General features: G+C 37.2%; 1 protein-coding gene across 1 annotated transcript in view; it reads left to right on the forward strand.

Moving 5' to 3' along the window:
• The first annotated feature begins 750 nt into the window (after positions 1-750).
• Positions 751-15,230, forward strand: part of LOC123774704 (doublesex and mab-3 related transcription factor 3, truncated) — a 37,475-nt gene continuing 22,995 nt past the window's right edge. Inside the window, exons 1-2 of the mRNA XM_069311018.1 lie at positions 751-1,081; positions 1,590-1,597. Coding sequence (XP_069167119.1) covers positions 880-1,081; positions 1,590-1,597 — 210 coding nt within the window. The 5' untranslated portion in view covers positions 751-879. The remainder of the gene's footprint in view (positions 1,082-1,589; positions 1,598-15,230) is intronic.

Here is a 15,230-nt window from a genome sequence, read left to right on the forward strand (position 1 = left end):
CATCTTTCTTCTTTCCCCTGATTGCCACCCGGGCAGCGGAAACTCTCCACCAATCACCACACGAGTTCCTCGCACTCATGAGAAACCGAGCCAATCAGGAGGAAGATAAGCACAGGAGTTGCTACTATTGGACGCCCTGGTTCTGCCTCCCTTAGAAAAAGAAGGGTATATGTAAGCTATACATTTGCTCTATTATACCGTTACAAAGAGCTTAAAATGTTTTATCAAGAAGCCTTTTGAAGAGCCTCTCACCCACAAGAACTATCTGAAGAAGCCATTATTGTGACAAGGCGAGGACTGAAGTAACTTGTGGGTGGGCGGGATGATTTATTAGGCGATGAAAGCTTCCGACTGCCACACTAACCACAAATTGGTCCACGCGACACCCTTTCATTTGTCACGCGGTCCCTCGCCACGCTCAAGGCTCGATCACAGGTGCTCCAACTTGGACTTAAGTGATTGTACTAGCGATGACGTCTCAGTGAAAAATCTTAAGGAGGTGTCTCCTATGATAAGTGTTTGAACAACAGTGCTAAGAGGCTGGTATTATCCCAAGTCAAGGACAAAGAAAGCATCGGGTTCAAGAGAAAGCTTCTTGTGACTCTTCAGAAAGTGAACGCAGTAGCGAGTCGCCAGTGGAGAAGTGATCATCATTGTGCGAGCGTCAGTGTTGACCATCCCTTGGGACAACGTTGTTCCGGCACCTCAGCTTCGGCCCGACCTCACAGTCTAGCCTGTGCACCCTACCTACCCTTCCTTAGCCTTCCCAGCCCCGCCTGTGCGCTCCCTCACAGCCCAGACTGCACCCTCCTTCAGGTCTCACTCGACACCGCCCTGCTTGAGTGGGTGTGTGCGGGCGTGGTGTTGACGCTGGAGGGGATGAATGGCGTGGGCGGTGGCGGGGGCCTGGGCTACCCCACCACAGAGAAGGGCGCCCGCAAGCCCAAGTGCGCCCGCTGCCGCAACCACGGCATGATCAGCTGGCTCAAGGGCCACAAGCGACACTGCAAGTTCAAGGATTGCACCTGCGCTCGCTGTAACCTCATCGCCGAACGCCAGCGTGTCATGGCTGCCCAGGTCAGTGTTATTGGTCATGGCCGCCCAGGTCAGTGTTATTGGTCATGGCCGCCCAGGTCAGTGTTATTGGTCATGGCCGCCCAGGTCAGTGTTATTGGTCATGGCCGTCCAGGTCAGTGTTATTGGTCATGGTCGTCCAGGTCAGTGTTACTTGTTACAGCTGCATAGGACAATATTACTGGTCATGACCGCCTTGGTCAGTGTTATTAGCCATGGTTACCTACATGTGATAATGTTCATGGTGCCTAAGGACAGTGTTAAAGGTTTTAATTGTCCAGGACATAGTCATCCATGTCATTATTACAAGGTCGTAGTTGACTAGATCAGTGTTACAAATCATAGATGCCCGGGTCACGGTTACAGGCTACAGGTCAGCGTTACAGATCATATAGGTTAAGCTCGATTATATGCCAAGGATGCCCAAGTGTGTCTTCCCATGGCTGTCCAAGCCATCGTTTATGGTAACAACTAGCCAGGTCAGTGTTACGTGTCATGTAAGCACAGGTCAGTAGTACTACAGGTCACCATTGATCATATCATCATTACAGATCATGGGTTAACCAGGTCAAAGTTGAAGGTCATGGCTACCTTGGTAAGTATTAGAGGTCATGACCGACCAGATTCGCGTCATATACTGACCGATCATTTCGTCCGCACTAGACTTATATAAATATTCAAGTCACGTAAGGTATCTTCGGAATGTTATTGCAATAAGTTGTTATCACATTAGCACTATTTCATATTATAGGCTAGTTATGTTGTACTTAATGGGCATGCATCTCCTTAAAAGATGAAGCGTTTGAAATTCCTAAAACAGCATTAAAAACATAGTATTACTGGCTTAGCGCTTTCTCCTGACAATTACTTACCTCCTGCAGTAAGCATTGTCTCCTCTCTCTTATATGTATATTGTGGAATACAAACGGAATAATTAGTTTATTGAGCAATAAGTTTCTCATTATTTTTTGTAAACAGACATATTTTGTCAGTCAAGTAGTTATATATTTGTCTCTGTACCAACAATAAAACTTACCATTAAACGCGGCCTTATGTAAACTTTCATGTTCCGCAGCCAACAAAAATAAACTTGATTTTATAATTTACTTTCAATATAGAATATATTGTCCCATTCTCTTAATTAATTCACTTTTCTTTTAAGCTTAACCAGCCATAATATTAAACTTTAAATTAGTATTTGGAGCGTCATCTTTGAGCGATGGCATTCATTCCCTGTATGATGTAATGCTTTAACAGCGACAAGAGGAATTATTACAGTTAATGTTCGTTGTTTAGAAATGGGAAAAGCTTTCTACCATGGTATTTTAAGTTTAGAAGAGCTAATGGCAGAGACTGGAATTTGATACACACCGCAACATAAAAAAATCGACATTATTATTTATAGTCGTAAAACCATATCACTTAAACAGAAATAAATATATTTTAAGTTATATATTAAAAATATTACATATTATGAATTTCATATAGTTTATATCTCATATATATACATTCCAAATGTTTCACATATTATGCATTTCATATATGATGGGTTGAAAACGACACATATTAGAGAGGAGTAAAGGTTGGAAGCATGGTATGACAGTAGTGGCTGGAAGTCCCAGCTGAGGGACTGTACGTCAGTCAGTGCAGACGGAGTAAAGGCGTGAAAACAGAAACAAAAGCAGCCTGACAGGATGTGTCACGGTAAATCGCCTGCATGTTTTGAACTAACATTTCCCTGGCACATGTGTCTGTTTAACAACTCAAACAGGCAGAGAAAAATGTATAATGAGAAACGTTATAAAACAAAGCTGCACCTGTGACCAAAATATTAACGGCGTCGAGGAAACAAGAAACAAGAGGATAAAACAATGAGTTTTTTTTCCTTCGCCTGCACATATCTTACTGCAGTGCATGGTATAATGGTTTCAACTATATTCACTTCTTAAAGTGTTGACTGGTGCAAGTTTTCACTGTTAAACCAACAACCGTAAACGTATTTCATATACTGTATATCAGCCAAAGTGTATCTCACACTTGGCATTACTTAGCCAAGTCAAGCCAGAATTGCATAACGGTTATGAAGCGATGTCTGTACAAAGTTGTATAAGTAATAACACACACACCACACACACACACACACATATATATATATATATATATATATATATATATATATATATATATATATATATATATATATATATATATATATATATATATATATATATATATATATATATATATATGTCGTACCTAGTAGCCAGAACTCACTTCTCAGCCTACTATTCAAGGCCCGATTTGCCTAATAAGCCAAGTTTTCCTGAATTAATATATTTACTATAATTTTTTTCTTATGAAATGATAAAGCCACCCATTTCTCTATGTATGAGGTCAATTTTTTTTATTGGAGTTAAAATTAACGTAGATATATGACCGAACCTAACCAACCCTACCTAACCTAACCTAACCTATATTTATAGGTAAGGTTAGGTTAGGTTGCCAAAAAAAGCTAGGTTAGGTTAGGTTAGGTAGGTTAGGTAGACGAAAAAACATTAATTCATGAAAACTTGGCTTATTAGGCAAATCGGGCCTTGAATAGTAGGCTGAGAAGTGCGTTCTGGCTATTAGGTACGACATATATATATATATATATATATATATATATATATATATATATATATATATATATATATATATATATATATGTTGTACCTAGTAGCCAGAACGCAATACTTGCCCTACTATGCAAGGCCCGATTTGCCTACTAAGCCAAGTTTTCCTGAATTTATATATTTTTTCTAATTTTTGTCTTATGAAATGATAAAGCTATCCATTTCACTATGTATGAGTCAATATTTTTTAGTTTGAGTTAAAACTAATGTAGATAAATGATCGAACCTAACCAACCCTACCTAACCTAACCTAACCAACCCTATCTAACCTAACCTAACCTAACCTAACCTAACCTAATCTAACCTAACCTATCTTAACTTAACCTAAACTAATATAACTAAGTCAATAATTTATGTTCTTAATATAATATAATACTAATATTTCAAATAAACCAATTGGATTTTTTTTTTGAAAATAACGAAAATCACTCGGCCTTTTAGGCAAATCGAACCTTGCAGAGTAGGCTGAGAAGTGCGTTCTGGCTACTAGGTACGACATATGTGTGTGTGTGTGTGTGTGTGTGTGTGTGTGTGTGTGTGTGTGTGTATATATATATATATATATATTATATATATATATATATATATATATATAACGTCTGTCCATTAATAACCACACTATTTAAGATGTTAAAAAAATGTCAATAAAACGGGTAAATAAATAAGTTGCAGTTAGGTTTACAATGCGTGAAACTAGCAGTCGGCAACATTTTCGCGGGACGAAATAATTATTATTATCAATACTCACCTAGGTGTGCTTGCAGGGGTTGAGCATTGGCTCTTTGGTCCCGTCTTTTGGTCTGTGTGCACGACCAACCGTTCTCGCACTTGCTTAAAGTCAGTATTGGCTTATTTAATAAGTGCATATATGACATACTAATGGATTGTGAATATTTTAGTTTTCCTTGAAAAGCTTCATAGAAAACACCGACCTCACCTAACCTTCTTAGTATGTTAAGATAAGCATCTTATTGCTTCTTAATTACAATTATTACTTAACTTATACCGTTGATAGGTTAAGGCACGACATGGCGCTGAATTCAGACTGAACACTTTATATACGTATTTACGTTTTTCCACGTCTGTTTCAGGACGAATACAGAGTGTGAACTCTGAGACGGTTTAGTTAGTCAGGTTAATTAAGGTACGACAGTTATTTCCATGGACTGCAAAACTAGTGCTATAAACTAATAAAAGTTATTGTATTACAACAGTTATTCTCTACAATAATATGAAAAATAAGAACTTAATTTACAAAATGTACATAAGTATAAAATATGGGAAATTTTGTTAGAATGTTTTTTCTAAATATATTGGTTTGATAGTCCATAACGTGCATAGTAACGATAAAAATAACGATAATAACAATATTTAATAACCTAAATATAATATTCAATAATAACTACAATTCGATATTAATTAATCAATTACTATTAATAATTGAACGAAAGATAAAAAAAATAATACCATTTATTAAATATAAAAAATAATAATTATAACATTTGGCTTAATATTAACTAATGAAAATATATATACTAGTAATTAAGAAAGTAAAGAATTCTCGTTAGTAGAGAAATAGACACTAGTGAAGCACGTGGTTTTAATAATTTATAAGGCGAGTGTGCCAGAGCGAGTTTAGCGGATCTTATGTTTATCCCTCACACAAAAGGCCTCGAGCACGCCCCAGAAACAAAGAGCATAACTAAGGCGCGAGGGTTCGTATCACGGGTTGTTAGGTCGGCAAGTGGATAGTGGACCTGAGGATAAAAAGCTTTTATACATATATATTCTGGGGAGGTTGGGAGCCAGGTGTTGACGTTGTAGCCTCTTTCCAATGTCAACTGTTCATCCCGTCCTCTCGAATAGTACATCTTTAGAAGTACAACTTCCCTAATTCCCTAAGGCTGATGTACTAAAAATCCTAGCTGCTCGCAAAATTGACTTAATGTCTATTTTGTATTCGTGAGTCTTGGGTTAGGTAGGTTCAGGCAATTTAGTACATCTGTTTAGTAACGTTTGAAACGTTCATAATTACGAGCTAAGCTGTAAGCTAATGAGGCGAATCTGCAAATATTGCTCCCCCAAGCCTAATAAAATCGAAACCTTTCTGATGAAAATACCTTTCCAGTGTTGTCAATAATTACTTAGTCTTAATTTTCGTATATTTTGAAAACATTACTGAAATATTGAAATATATAACCAAATGCAGCAAATGAAGGGTCGAGGTAATATATATATGCCTCGGTAAATAGGTATTGTCATATACTTAAGGGAAAGTTATTTAAAAGCAATACATAAGCTAATTATTCTTCATGGATAATAATGAACTGATTAACGCTAGAATAAATTATAAAATATGTATGTCATTTAAACTAGTATAATAATACGGCAAAGCTAATAACAAATTATTTACTATAAAAATCAACACATATTTGATAACCCTGATGCCTACAACTAACAATAGCTTTCTTCAAAACTACTTAAGTAACTCAATTTTTCATGTTGTCATCAAGAATTATATGTCCCACAAACATGTCATCAAATCAAGTGTAGCCCGGACAACTTGCATGAAATATTTACTCTGACAACATCCTAAAGTTAATCCCAGATGCATACGTATATGCAGATGGTTACACAGAAAGTTTGTCAGGATATATAAAAATAACGTAATTCACATTCATAAAATTCTTAACCCTATTTTATTCTTGGACGACGTTGACACTATTATTGCTCTATACAAAACTCAAATGATGGCTATATTATATCATGAAGTCCTCAATGTTCTATCATATGGCTATACAATACCAAAATTTATATATAATTTATCGAATAATATATTTGTAGTATAAATTTATGAGACTTTGTTCATTACTAGACACATGAAAGATGTTTCAGCTAAATTAGTTTAAATATTTGCATGTCTGCAGAGGGTCACGCATTTGGGATTCCCTTTCAAGGTCTTATGTTAAGTTGAAAGACAGTGCCACACATCTAGAGAAAAACAAATTTACTGCACCAGACTATGCCATGCATCCAGACTCTCCAACAAAGAGGACACGTGACTTAACTGTGTATGATAAAAATGTCTACAAAATGCATACACTACACTCAGTTTCTCTTCCATTTCCTCAGCAAAGAATAAACAACAAAAGATGAAGCGCCACGTTTGACGTCTAGATATATGTTTCATTTGCATGAAAATAAATAATTTTGGCCGTCGTATCATCTAAAATACGCATTATTATGGCACTCGTTTTGGCAACTGGCTGACAATAAAAAAAAAGTCACTTGACATTTCTAACGTTTTGAAATAAATGGCTAACAACACAAAACTATATTGAATAAATTTCAAGTTGTATGCACTGCTTCAGGTTTATTTTTAGGGTTAGTTAATGCTGGTGTATTATAAATAATATTTGAATAATATATAACTTCACCAAAATTTACAGGGGAAATGGTTTGGGGTACGGACCATATCACATAGGCTGGTCGGAGTAGACCTAAGTTTAATTCTTTAAGAAATGTTAGGAATTATAAACACGCAGAGGTCATTTTCATGGAGTCATTCGTGGAATCAAGTGAGTAACTTTCAACTTTCGTGTGATTAGCGTGGAAAAGAAAAGTGGAAGAGGACGAGAAGATAAAGGAAATCAAAGCATCTGAGACCCATACATTTGTTTCAATGCTTCTTGAGGAGGGAAACAAAGAGGAGAGAGCGAAGGGAGGGAGATAAAGATAGCTACACAGAGAGATAGATAAACAGAGATGTAGCTAGATAGAGAGTTACCTAAATCAGAGAGAGGTATAGATGGAAAGCTAAATAAAATAGAAAGCTAAATATAATTGAAAGTTAAATAAAATAAAGCTAAATAAATATATTTCTTTAGAAAGCTAAAGAGTGAGAGATAGATATATATAGACAAGAGAGAGAGGGCAGACAAACCCGGGCAACGCCGGATACCCCTCCTAGCACAATATATTTGAAAGTAGTGTACATAACATTTGTCTACGTCTAGGTCTACGTCAGATTAAAATCTCAGTAAGCAGTCCGGTTTATTGACTGATTTTATGTAAGTTGTTTACGTCACGAAAGTATTCAGATCACACAAGATCAGTTAGAATACTAGGTTAAGTTACGGAGGTATTATTTACACAAAGCTAAATTTTACTTAGCAGACCATAATTAAGGTGATAAGACTGGGCTACGCTTCACATTATTGCTAAATCAATCATTTGCTAAATAAATGAACAAGGTATAGGCCAGGGGAGCACGCATGTCCAGGGATAAAATTTACAGCATGCAAATGGCAAAATTTGCATACAACATGCAAATTATGCTGGCACGCATCATGCAGTGCCATCCCTCGATTCTCTAAAACCCCACCCATAAAAAAATAATTATTATCGTTCATCATTATTGGTCTTACTAATTCATTAACTTTATTTCTTGGGATTTACTAGTTATTATAACATATAATTCCTTAACTGTACTATTGAAAACAATTCAGAAGTGTTATTGGGTCCCTGAATAGACGTCTTTAAGAATGCTTTCAAGTATTTTGTTTAATTATCCATACAAAATGATAAAATGCGAATTTAATAATAAATTATAATCTGAGGCTCAAAATTCTAATGGACACACGATATAATTTTTAGAAGATTATTGCCAAATTGGGCACACGCGCTCGAAAAAGATTCGCCAGCCCCTGCTATAGGCTATAATCTATAGCCTGCTATAGCCCCTGCTATTATTATGTTATATCTCTGTTGTGGTTTCTTAAGCTATCGTTGAGCATAAGACCAAGTCATCGCCGCCTTCAGGATATAACCAGCTTTGCTGCTACCTTGCGTATGTCTTTGTTCTGAGGCGACGGCAAAGTTTGCCTTGCTTTCACCTCTAGTTGCCTGATACCCGCGTCTGGTAACGGTAAAGATTCGACTCTATCCATACTTTCTTTTTATATTGTAGGTTACCTATATATCTGAATTATTCGTATTGCTCAAGTATTTAATTATATTTGTCTATTATTTAATGCCTTGCGTTTTCGCTGCATATGCTTTATCCAACCTGTCATCCAAAATGATAATGCCTATTATTATTATTATGGGTTAGAAATACATAATATGGACCGTTGCACACACACAAAAAAGTCCATATTGTATTCTTTTAGCTTTCTTGAGGGCCTGAGAAAAAAGTAACAACCAAACTTAACTTTCCCTAGGTCTATCATATATACTAAATTAGACCTCAGCCTAGAACTGCTTAATTAGGACGAATTACACATATGGTTACTTTATCACTTTACTTGTGATCATAATATTTTCAATAGTACAAAACTGAGCTTTTTGTGAACAAGTTTACACTTGGTGTTTCTCGATTCTTATTTGACCGATTTGTGTATGTTTATTTGAAGATAATACATTAAAACGCTTCTGAATTCAGAAAATATAGACAATAATTATAGTCTGTTTCCTATTTATTAATTTTAACCAATTTTATCGTTATTTCTCAGTGTTTCATAAGATATTTTCGTCATTAACACACGTTAAAACTGTATACAGATATGTCAACACTTTAACTAATGGCACCTTCGAAACAAAAAATATACAGGAGTAAAAACAAATTAATAAATAAATGTTGTTGCATTTATAGCGTCTCGACATTACTTTGTGTTTTCAACATGGTAGTGTCAGCGTCGAAAGGCGCTCATATATATCTTGGTTTATATCCTCTTTGTGTATTCATCTATTTGTGACTGAAGAATCGAGTTGCTAGCTCTTGGACCTCGCCATTGAAGCTGTTGGTTGTCAAATGTAATGATTTGTTTATCTATTTTGCTATTAAATCTAGTTTTTAAATTATGATGTTGACTTCTATAACCTGCTCGTTTAGTTCAGTTCATTTTCCAACTATTGATACCCTACAAATATTCTAACATCTCTTGAGCGCATCATTTTTTAAGCTTCCATCTATGCCCGCTTGTTCAATTGGTGTTCATTGTGAACATTTCTTGTTTCCATTTTGTCAATTTCCCCTTAAGTCAGTCTGTCTGTCTGTCTGTCTGTCTGTCTGTCTGTCTGTCTGTCTGTCTGTCTGTCTGTCTGTCTGTCTGTCTGTCTGTCTGTCTGTCTGTCTGTCTCTGTCTGTCTGTCTGTCTGTCTGTCTGTCTGTCTGTCTGTCTGTCTGTCTGTCTGTCTGTCTGTCTGTCTGTCTGTCTGTCTGTCTGTCTCTCTCTCTCTCTCTCTCTCTCTCTCTCTCTCTCTCTCTCTCTCTCTCTCTCTCTCTCTCTCTCTCTCTCTCTCTCTCTCTCACTCACTCACTCACTCACTCACTCACTCACTCACTCACTCACTCACTCACTCACTCACTCACTCACTCACTCACTCACTCTCCCTCTCTCCCTCTCTCCCTCTCTCTCCTTTTTTCAGCTACGTGTGGTCCATCTCTTTCAATCTTTCTTCATACTTTATTCCTCGTAATTCTGGGAAGCAACTTCTTGCAAACCTCTGTACGCTTCAAGTTTCTTTATATGCTTTTTAATATGGTGGGAAGGTCGGGGCGGCATGCTCTAAGACTGGTCTCACTTAGGCTGTGTATAGTGATTTTGATTGTTACAGATAATACTATTGAAACAGCTCAGTTATTTTTAATTCTGAAATTGTAATTAATCGAATTTAACTTATGAGTAAACAGGAGCATAAATGTAGTTAGTAGCAAACATGTCCTCATCAATATTATGCAGGTATCTGGAGCATAGCGGTATTAAGTAGCAGAAAACTAGAGCAGTAGTAACTGGCAAACTGGAACAGGTGTTGATGCCGGGTTTAGTAGGCTAAGATATGTATATGATCATCAAGAGAAACATATGAAACAGCATACTGTCAGTGGAATGGTTGTCGCGTTCAGCTGGCAAACTAGCAGTCCTTAGTTCATATTGAAATTCAGAAGGCCGTAGTTTAAAACTCAGTTTAAGTTAGTTTTCCTAGCACATTATTACCAACGGCTTGTCGCCAACTCATCTGGTTCACCAAAACCCACCCAAATTGGGGATTTTGTATTTCATGTTAGTTCGCTGAGGCTGTGATGTGAACAGGCTTACTCGTAATCCTCTTCATCCCGGCTCTCACCCCGTGAGAATGCAAATTGTTGCCTGCCGAGGGCCTAATTCAGAAAGAAAATGTGTTAAGAGGAAGCTCCTATTAGCGGTAAGAGCCGTGGGGATGTCCTGTAGGTCCAGCTGCACCTTCTCTCCTGCAGGCCATCTATACTGGTGCATTCATGTCAGTACAGGGCGCTTCTCTCTCAGGCTCGAATTGAATTTTATATTTATGAAAAATGTGTTTATATTTTTACTTGTGTGGAAGCTAATGTGCCTTGTTTTGATTTAGAAGCTGATTTACTTGTGTGATGATAGCACTGTACTTTGCTTCTGCATGACTTTCTGACCTATTGCAAAATTAAAATGTACAAATTCGTACACAGTTTTGCACGAGTGATGCTTTCCAACCAAAATGAGAGGAAATGATCGTTTCACAGTGTACTTCTTGAATTAAAGACGCTCAAGGCGGATGAAGTCACAAACATTCCGTATTTTGTCCTGCTCTTCAACTGTGGTGCTGATCATTTAGCGTTTAAATTTGTTCGTGTGTGTCTTGATGTGCGGATATGTGTGTTTAATCACATGGTAGCCAAGGATGGTCAACAATTACATGATTTGCTGGGAGATTAATGTTTCGAGAATTTTACCAGTACTGGAAAGCAGTGACACTGGTCTGTAGTCTCTCTCTCTTCTCTCTTCTCTCCTCTCATCTTCTCTCCTCTCATCATCTCTCCTCTCATCTTCTCTCATCTTCTCTCCTCTCATCTTCTCTCATCTTCTCTCCTCTCCTCTCCTCTTCTCTTCTCTTCTCTTCTCTTCTCTTCTCTTCTCTTCTCTTCTCTTCTCTTCTCTTCTCTTCTCTTCTCTTCTCTCCCCTCCCCTCCCCTCCCCTCCCCTCCCCTCTCCTCTTCTCTCGCTTTCATTTTCAAGCAATGTTTGGTCTAGCTCTTTTAGTCTTTCCTAATACCCCATACCTCGCAATTCTGAATCGAACTTCGATGCAAACCTCCAAACCTTTTCAAGTTTCCCGCTATGTGTGTGTTTTTTTATAAGGGCTTCGCGATTGAGCTGCATACTGCAGAAATTATCTCATATATATTATCTCATACAGAAGCCCTATATATAGTGATCTAAACGCCTTCTTATTTAGGTTCCTGCAAGATTTTCTGACATTTGTATGCTTTTGATGTTATCCTAGTTATGCGTGTGCCTCCGGAGTTAGGCTTGGTGTTAAATCAACTCCTAGGTCTTTTTCTCTAATAACTGGGAGGTACTTTCCCTTCAATGTGTACTGTTCTTTTGATCTGTCACTCGTTCCCCTTTTCACAACCTTACACTTGCTGATGTAAGGTTGAAATGGTTGGTATCCAAAAACCCTTTCTCGGACCATCTCTGCAGCTTGTCCAAGTCATCTTGGAGAATCTTACAATCCTCCTCTGTTTCGACTCTTCTTATTAATTATGTATCATTTGCAAACATCGACGTATAGGATTCAATTCCTGTGGTGTGGTCATAAGCATAACTGAGAAATTGTACAGTCCCAGCACCGATCCTTCAGGTACTCCTCATGTTTTACTGTGTCAGTCCGATTTCTCGTTCTTCACTGTGACTAACTCCTGTATGTTAGGTACTCTCTTACCCATGTCAATAATAATGGTGTGTGTGTAATTACCTAAGTGAGCTACATAATGAGAGCAACGTTAAGTGGTGTCCCGTCTTCCCAGTACTCTTTGTCATATAAAGCTTTGAAACTACTAACGGTTTTGGCCTCCATCACTTTCTCACTTAACTTGTTCCAACCGCCTACCACTCTGTTCACAAAAGTGAACTTTGTATTGTTTTTTCGGCAGCCTTGTTTAATTAACTTATATCTTGAAGTTCCAGGTTTCAAGAATTCTTCTTTATAATGATTCCCGTTGCTATTTCGTAGGTAGGGATCATATTGCCTCTTGTTTCTTCTATTTTCTAGCTTTCGTATATTTAACGTCTCTAAGCTCTCTTCGAAGCTCTTGTCTTTTAGTTCCGGAAGCCATTGTGTTGCATGTCTTTGCACCTTTTCAGCTTGTTGATGTGCTTCTTGAGATATGGGTACCATACAACAGCTGCGTATTTCAACTTTGGTTACACAGAGGTCATTAACAATTGCTTTAATATTTTACCATCCATGTATTTAAAAGCAATTATGAAATTGTAAAGCATATCATAGGCTCCTCGCACAATGTTCTTTATATTTATGTTCAAAGTTTCTGCCCGAAACGCTGCGCGTACTAGTGGCTTTACAAGATTGTAATTACTATACTATGTATCCTCACAATCCCAATGTACCTTCTTGTATATATATAAATAAATAAATAAATAAATAAATATGGTTCTCAGGGGACAGTTTTCTTTTTAGAATCACCCCTATATCTCTTTCTTTATTAGTTCTTGAAAGTTTTTTAACATAATTTGTAGGTTGTGAGTAGCCTATTATCTCCTATTTCACATTCCTTAACGTGACATTTATTCACGTTAAATTCCATTTGCCAGGTTTTGCTTCATACACATTTTGTCCAGGTCTGCTTGAAGGGCATGACAATTTTCTAAGTTTCTTATCTTTCCTAGTTTCCTAGCATCATCACTAAACATGTTCATATAATTTTGTATTCCTTCTATGTAGGAATACAAAATTGTTTATGTAGACAATAAACATTACTGGTGTAAGTACCGAACCCCTGTGGTACTCCACTAATGACATTTCTACAGTCTGATACATTGCCTCTGATTACTGGCCTCATTTTCCTAAATGAGGCCAGTACATTTTTTCATCTATGGTTGAAGCCTCTCTATCACTCCTTCAGCATGTTCCAATTTACAGAACAACTACTTATGTGGGACTCTGTCGAAAGCCTTTTTCAGGTTCTGATAGTATGCAGATGCAGTCAACCCAACCACCTATTTCCTGTAAAATCTCTGTGGCTATATCATGGAAATGAAGTAGATCTGTTACACAGGAGCTTCCTGATCGAAAACAATACTCTCTATCTGATATTATGTCATTTCTCTCCAGGTGTTCTGCCCATTTGGTTTTAAATATTTTTTCTAACTTTTGACTACTATGCTTGTCAACGACACAGGTTTATAATTTAGAGGGTCTTCCCTGCTACCATTTTTGTAGATTAGAACTATGTTAGCCTTTTTCTATATATCTGCTAAGTCTCCTGTACACAAAGATGACAAAATTAATTGAAGTGGGAGATGCGCATTCTCTCAAAACCAAAGGTGAAACTCCATCTGGGCCAACTGACTGCTTTGTTCCTACTTAGATCCTTGAGCATTTTTTTCCACTTAGACTTGAGACACCTATATATACTCTATGTTATTCTCTGAAATTCGTATTGTGTCTGGTGGTCTGAAAACTTAATTTTGCACAGGCACACTCTGGAACTGTTTCTTTAATGTTTCAAACATTTCCCTTTCATTCTCCGTGAATCTATTCCCCATTTTATCCTTTACCTACAACTGGCTTTTAATGAATTTAAAAAATAGGGCTGGTTCCGTTTTACCTTTATCTGCAATCGCTTTCTCAAATTTCTTTCTACTTCTCTTCTCACTCCTGTGTATTTGTTTCTTCCTTCTTTGAATTGCTGGTATGTTGGAAGGTTTGGTCTCTTCCCATATTGATTACAATTTTTTTTTGTTCTCTGGGTCTCTCACAATGCCTGTTGAACCAATCTTATTTTCTAGTTCTGCATCTCTGTTTTCGTAATAAATCTCTTTGTGACCATCATATATCTCGAAAACTTGGCATACATCTCATTTACTTTCATGTCAACAAGGCTTTCCAGTCAACAACAAGGCTTTCCAATCAAATTCATTAAAGAGCTTGTTAAGTTCCCCATAGTTTCCTCTCCTGAAAACAAGTTTTCAACTGTTTTCTCCTCGTTCTCTTCTTGATTATAATGCATTGCATATTTTATTTACAAAAGGGCATGGTCGGTCTTATCCAAGGGAGGAAGGAACTGAGTGTCAAATATCTCTTCTTTCCTGGTGAATATCAAATGCAGCATCGATGGAACATCCCATTCCCTCATTCTCGTGGCTTGTTTAACTTACTAGAACATAAATGTCTCCAGGATGAAGTTTACGAATCTGCCAGTTCAGAGGTCTTCTATTCTTACTTCATAGGCTTCCCAGTCCATTGATTTCAAATTGAAGTCACAAAGTACCAGCAGTCGTGATTTGTCTTTATGTACCCTTACTGCAATCTCTCTCATGATCATTGAGTCCCTCTCGTTTGTTGTCCAGCTCCTCCTTTGTTGTCTACGTGTTGCTTGCTGGTGGACTGAAAGCATTTATAATTATCAGTTTATGATCTTCACTATAAATCTCCAGAGCCATT

The sequence above is a fragment of the Procambarus clarkii genome, chromosome 68, assembly GCF_040958095.1.
Source record: "Procambarus clarkii isolate CNS0578487 chromosome 68, FALCON_Pclarkii_2.0, whole genome shotgun sequence".
NCBI lineage: Eukaryota > Metazoa > Arthropoda > Malacostraca > Decapoda > Cambaridae > Procambarus > Procambarus clarkii.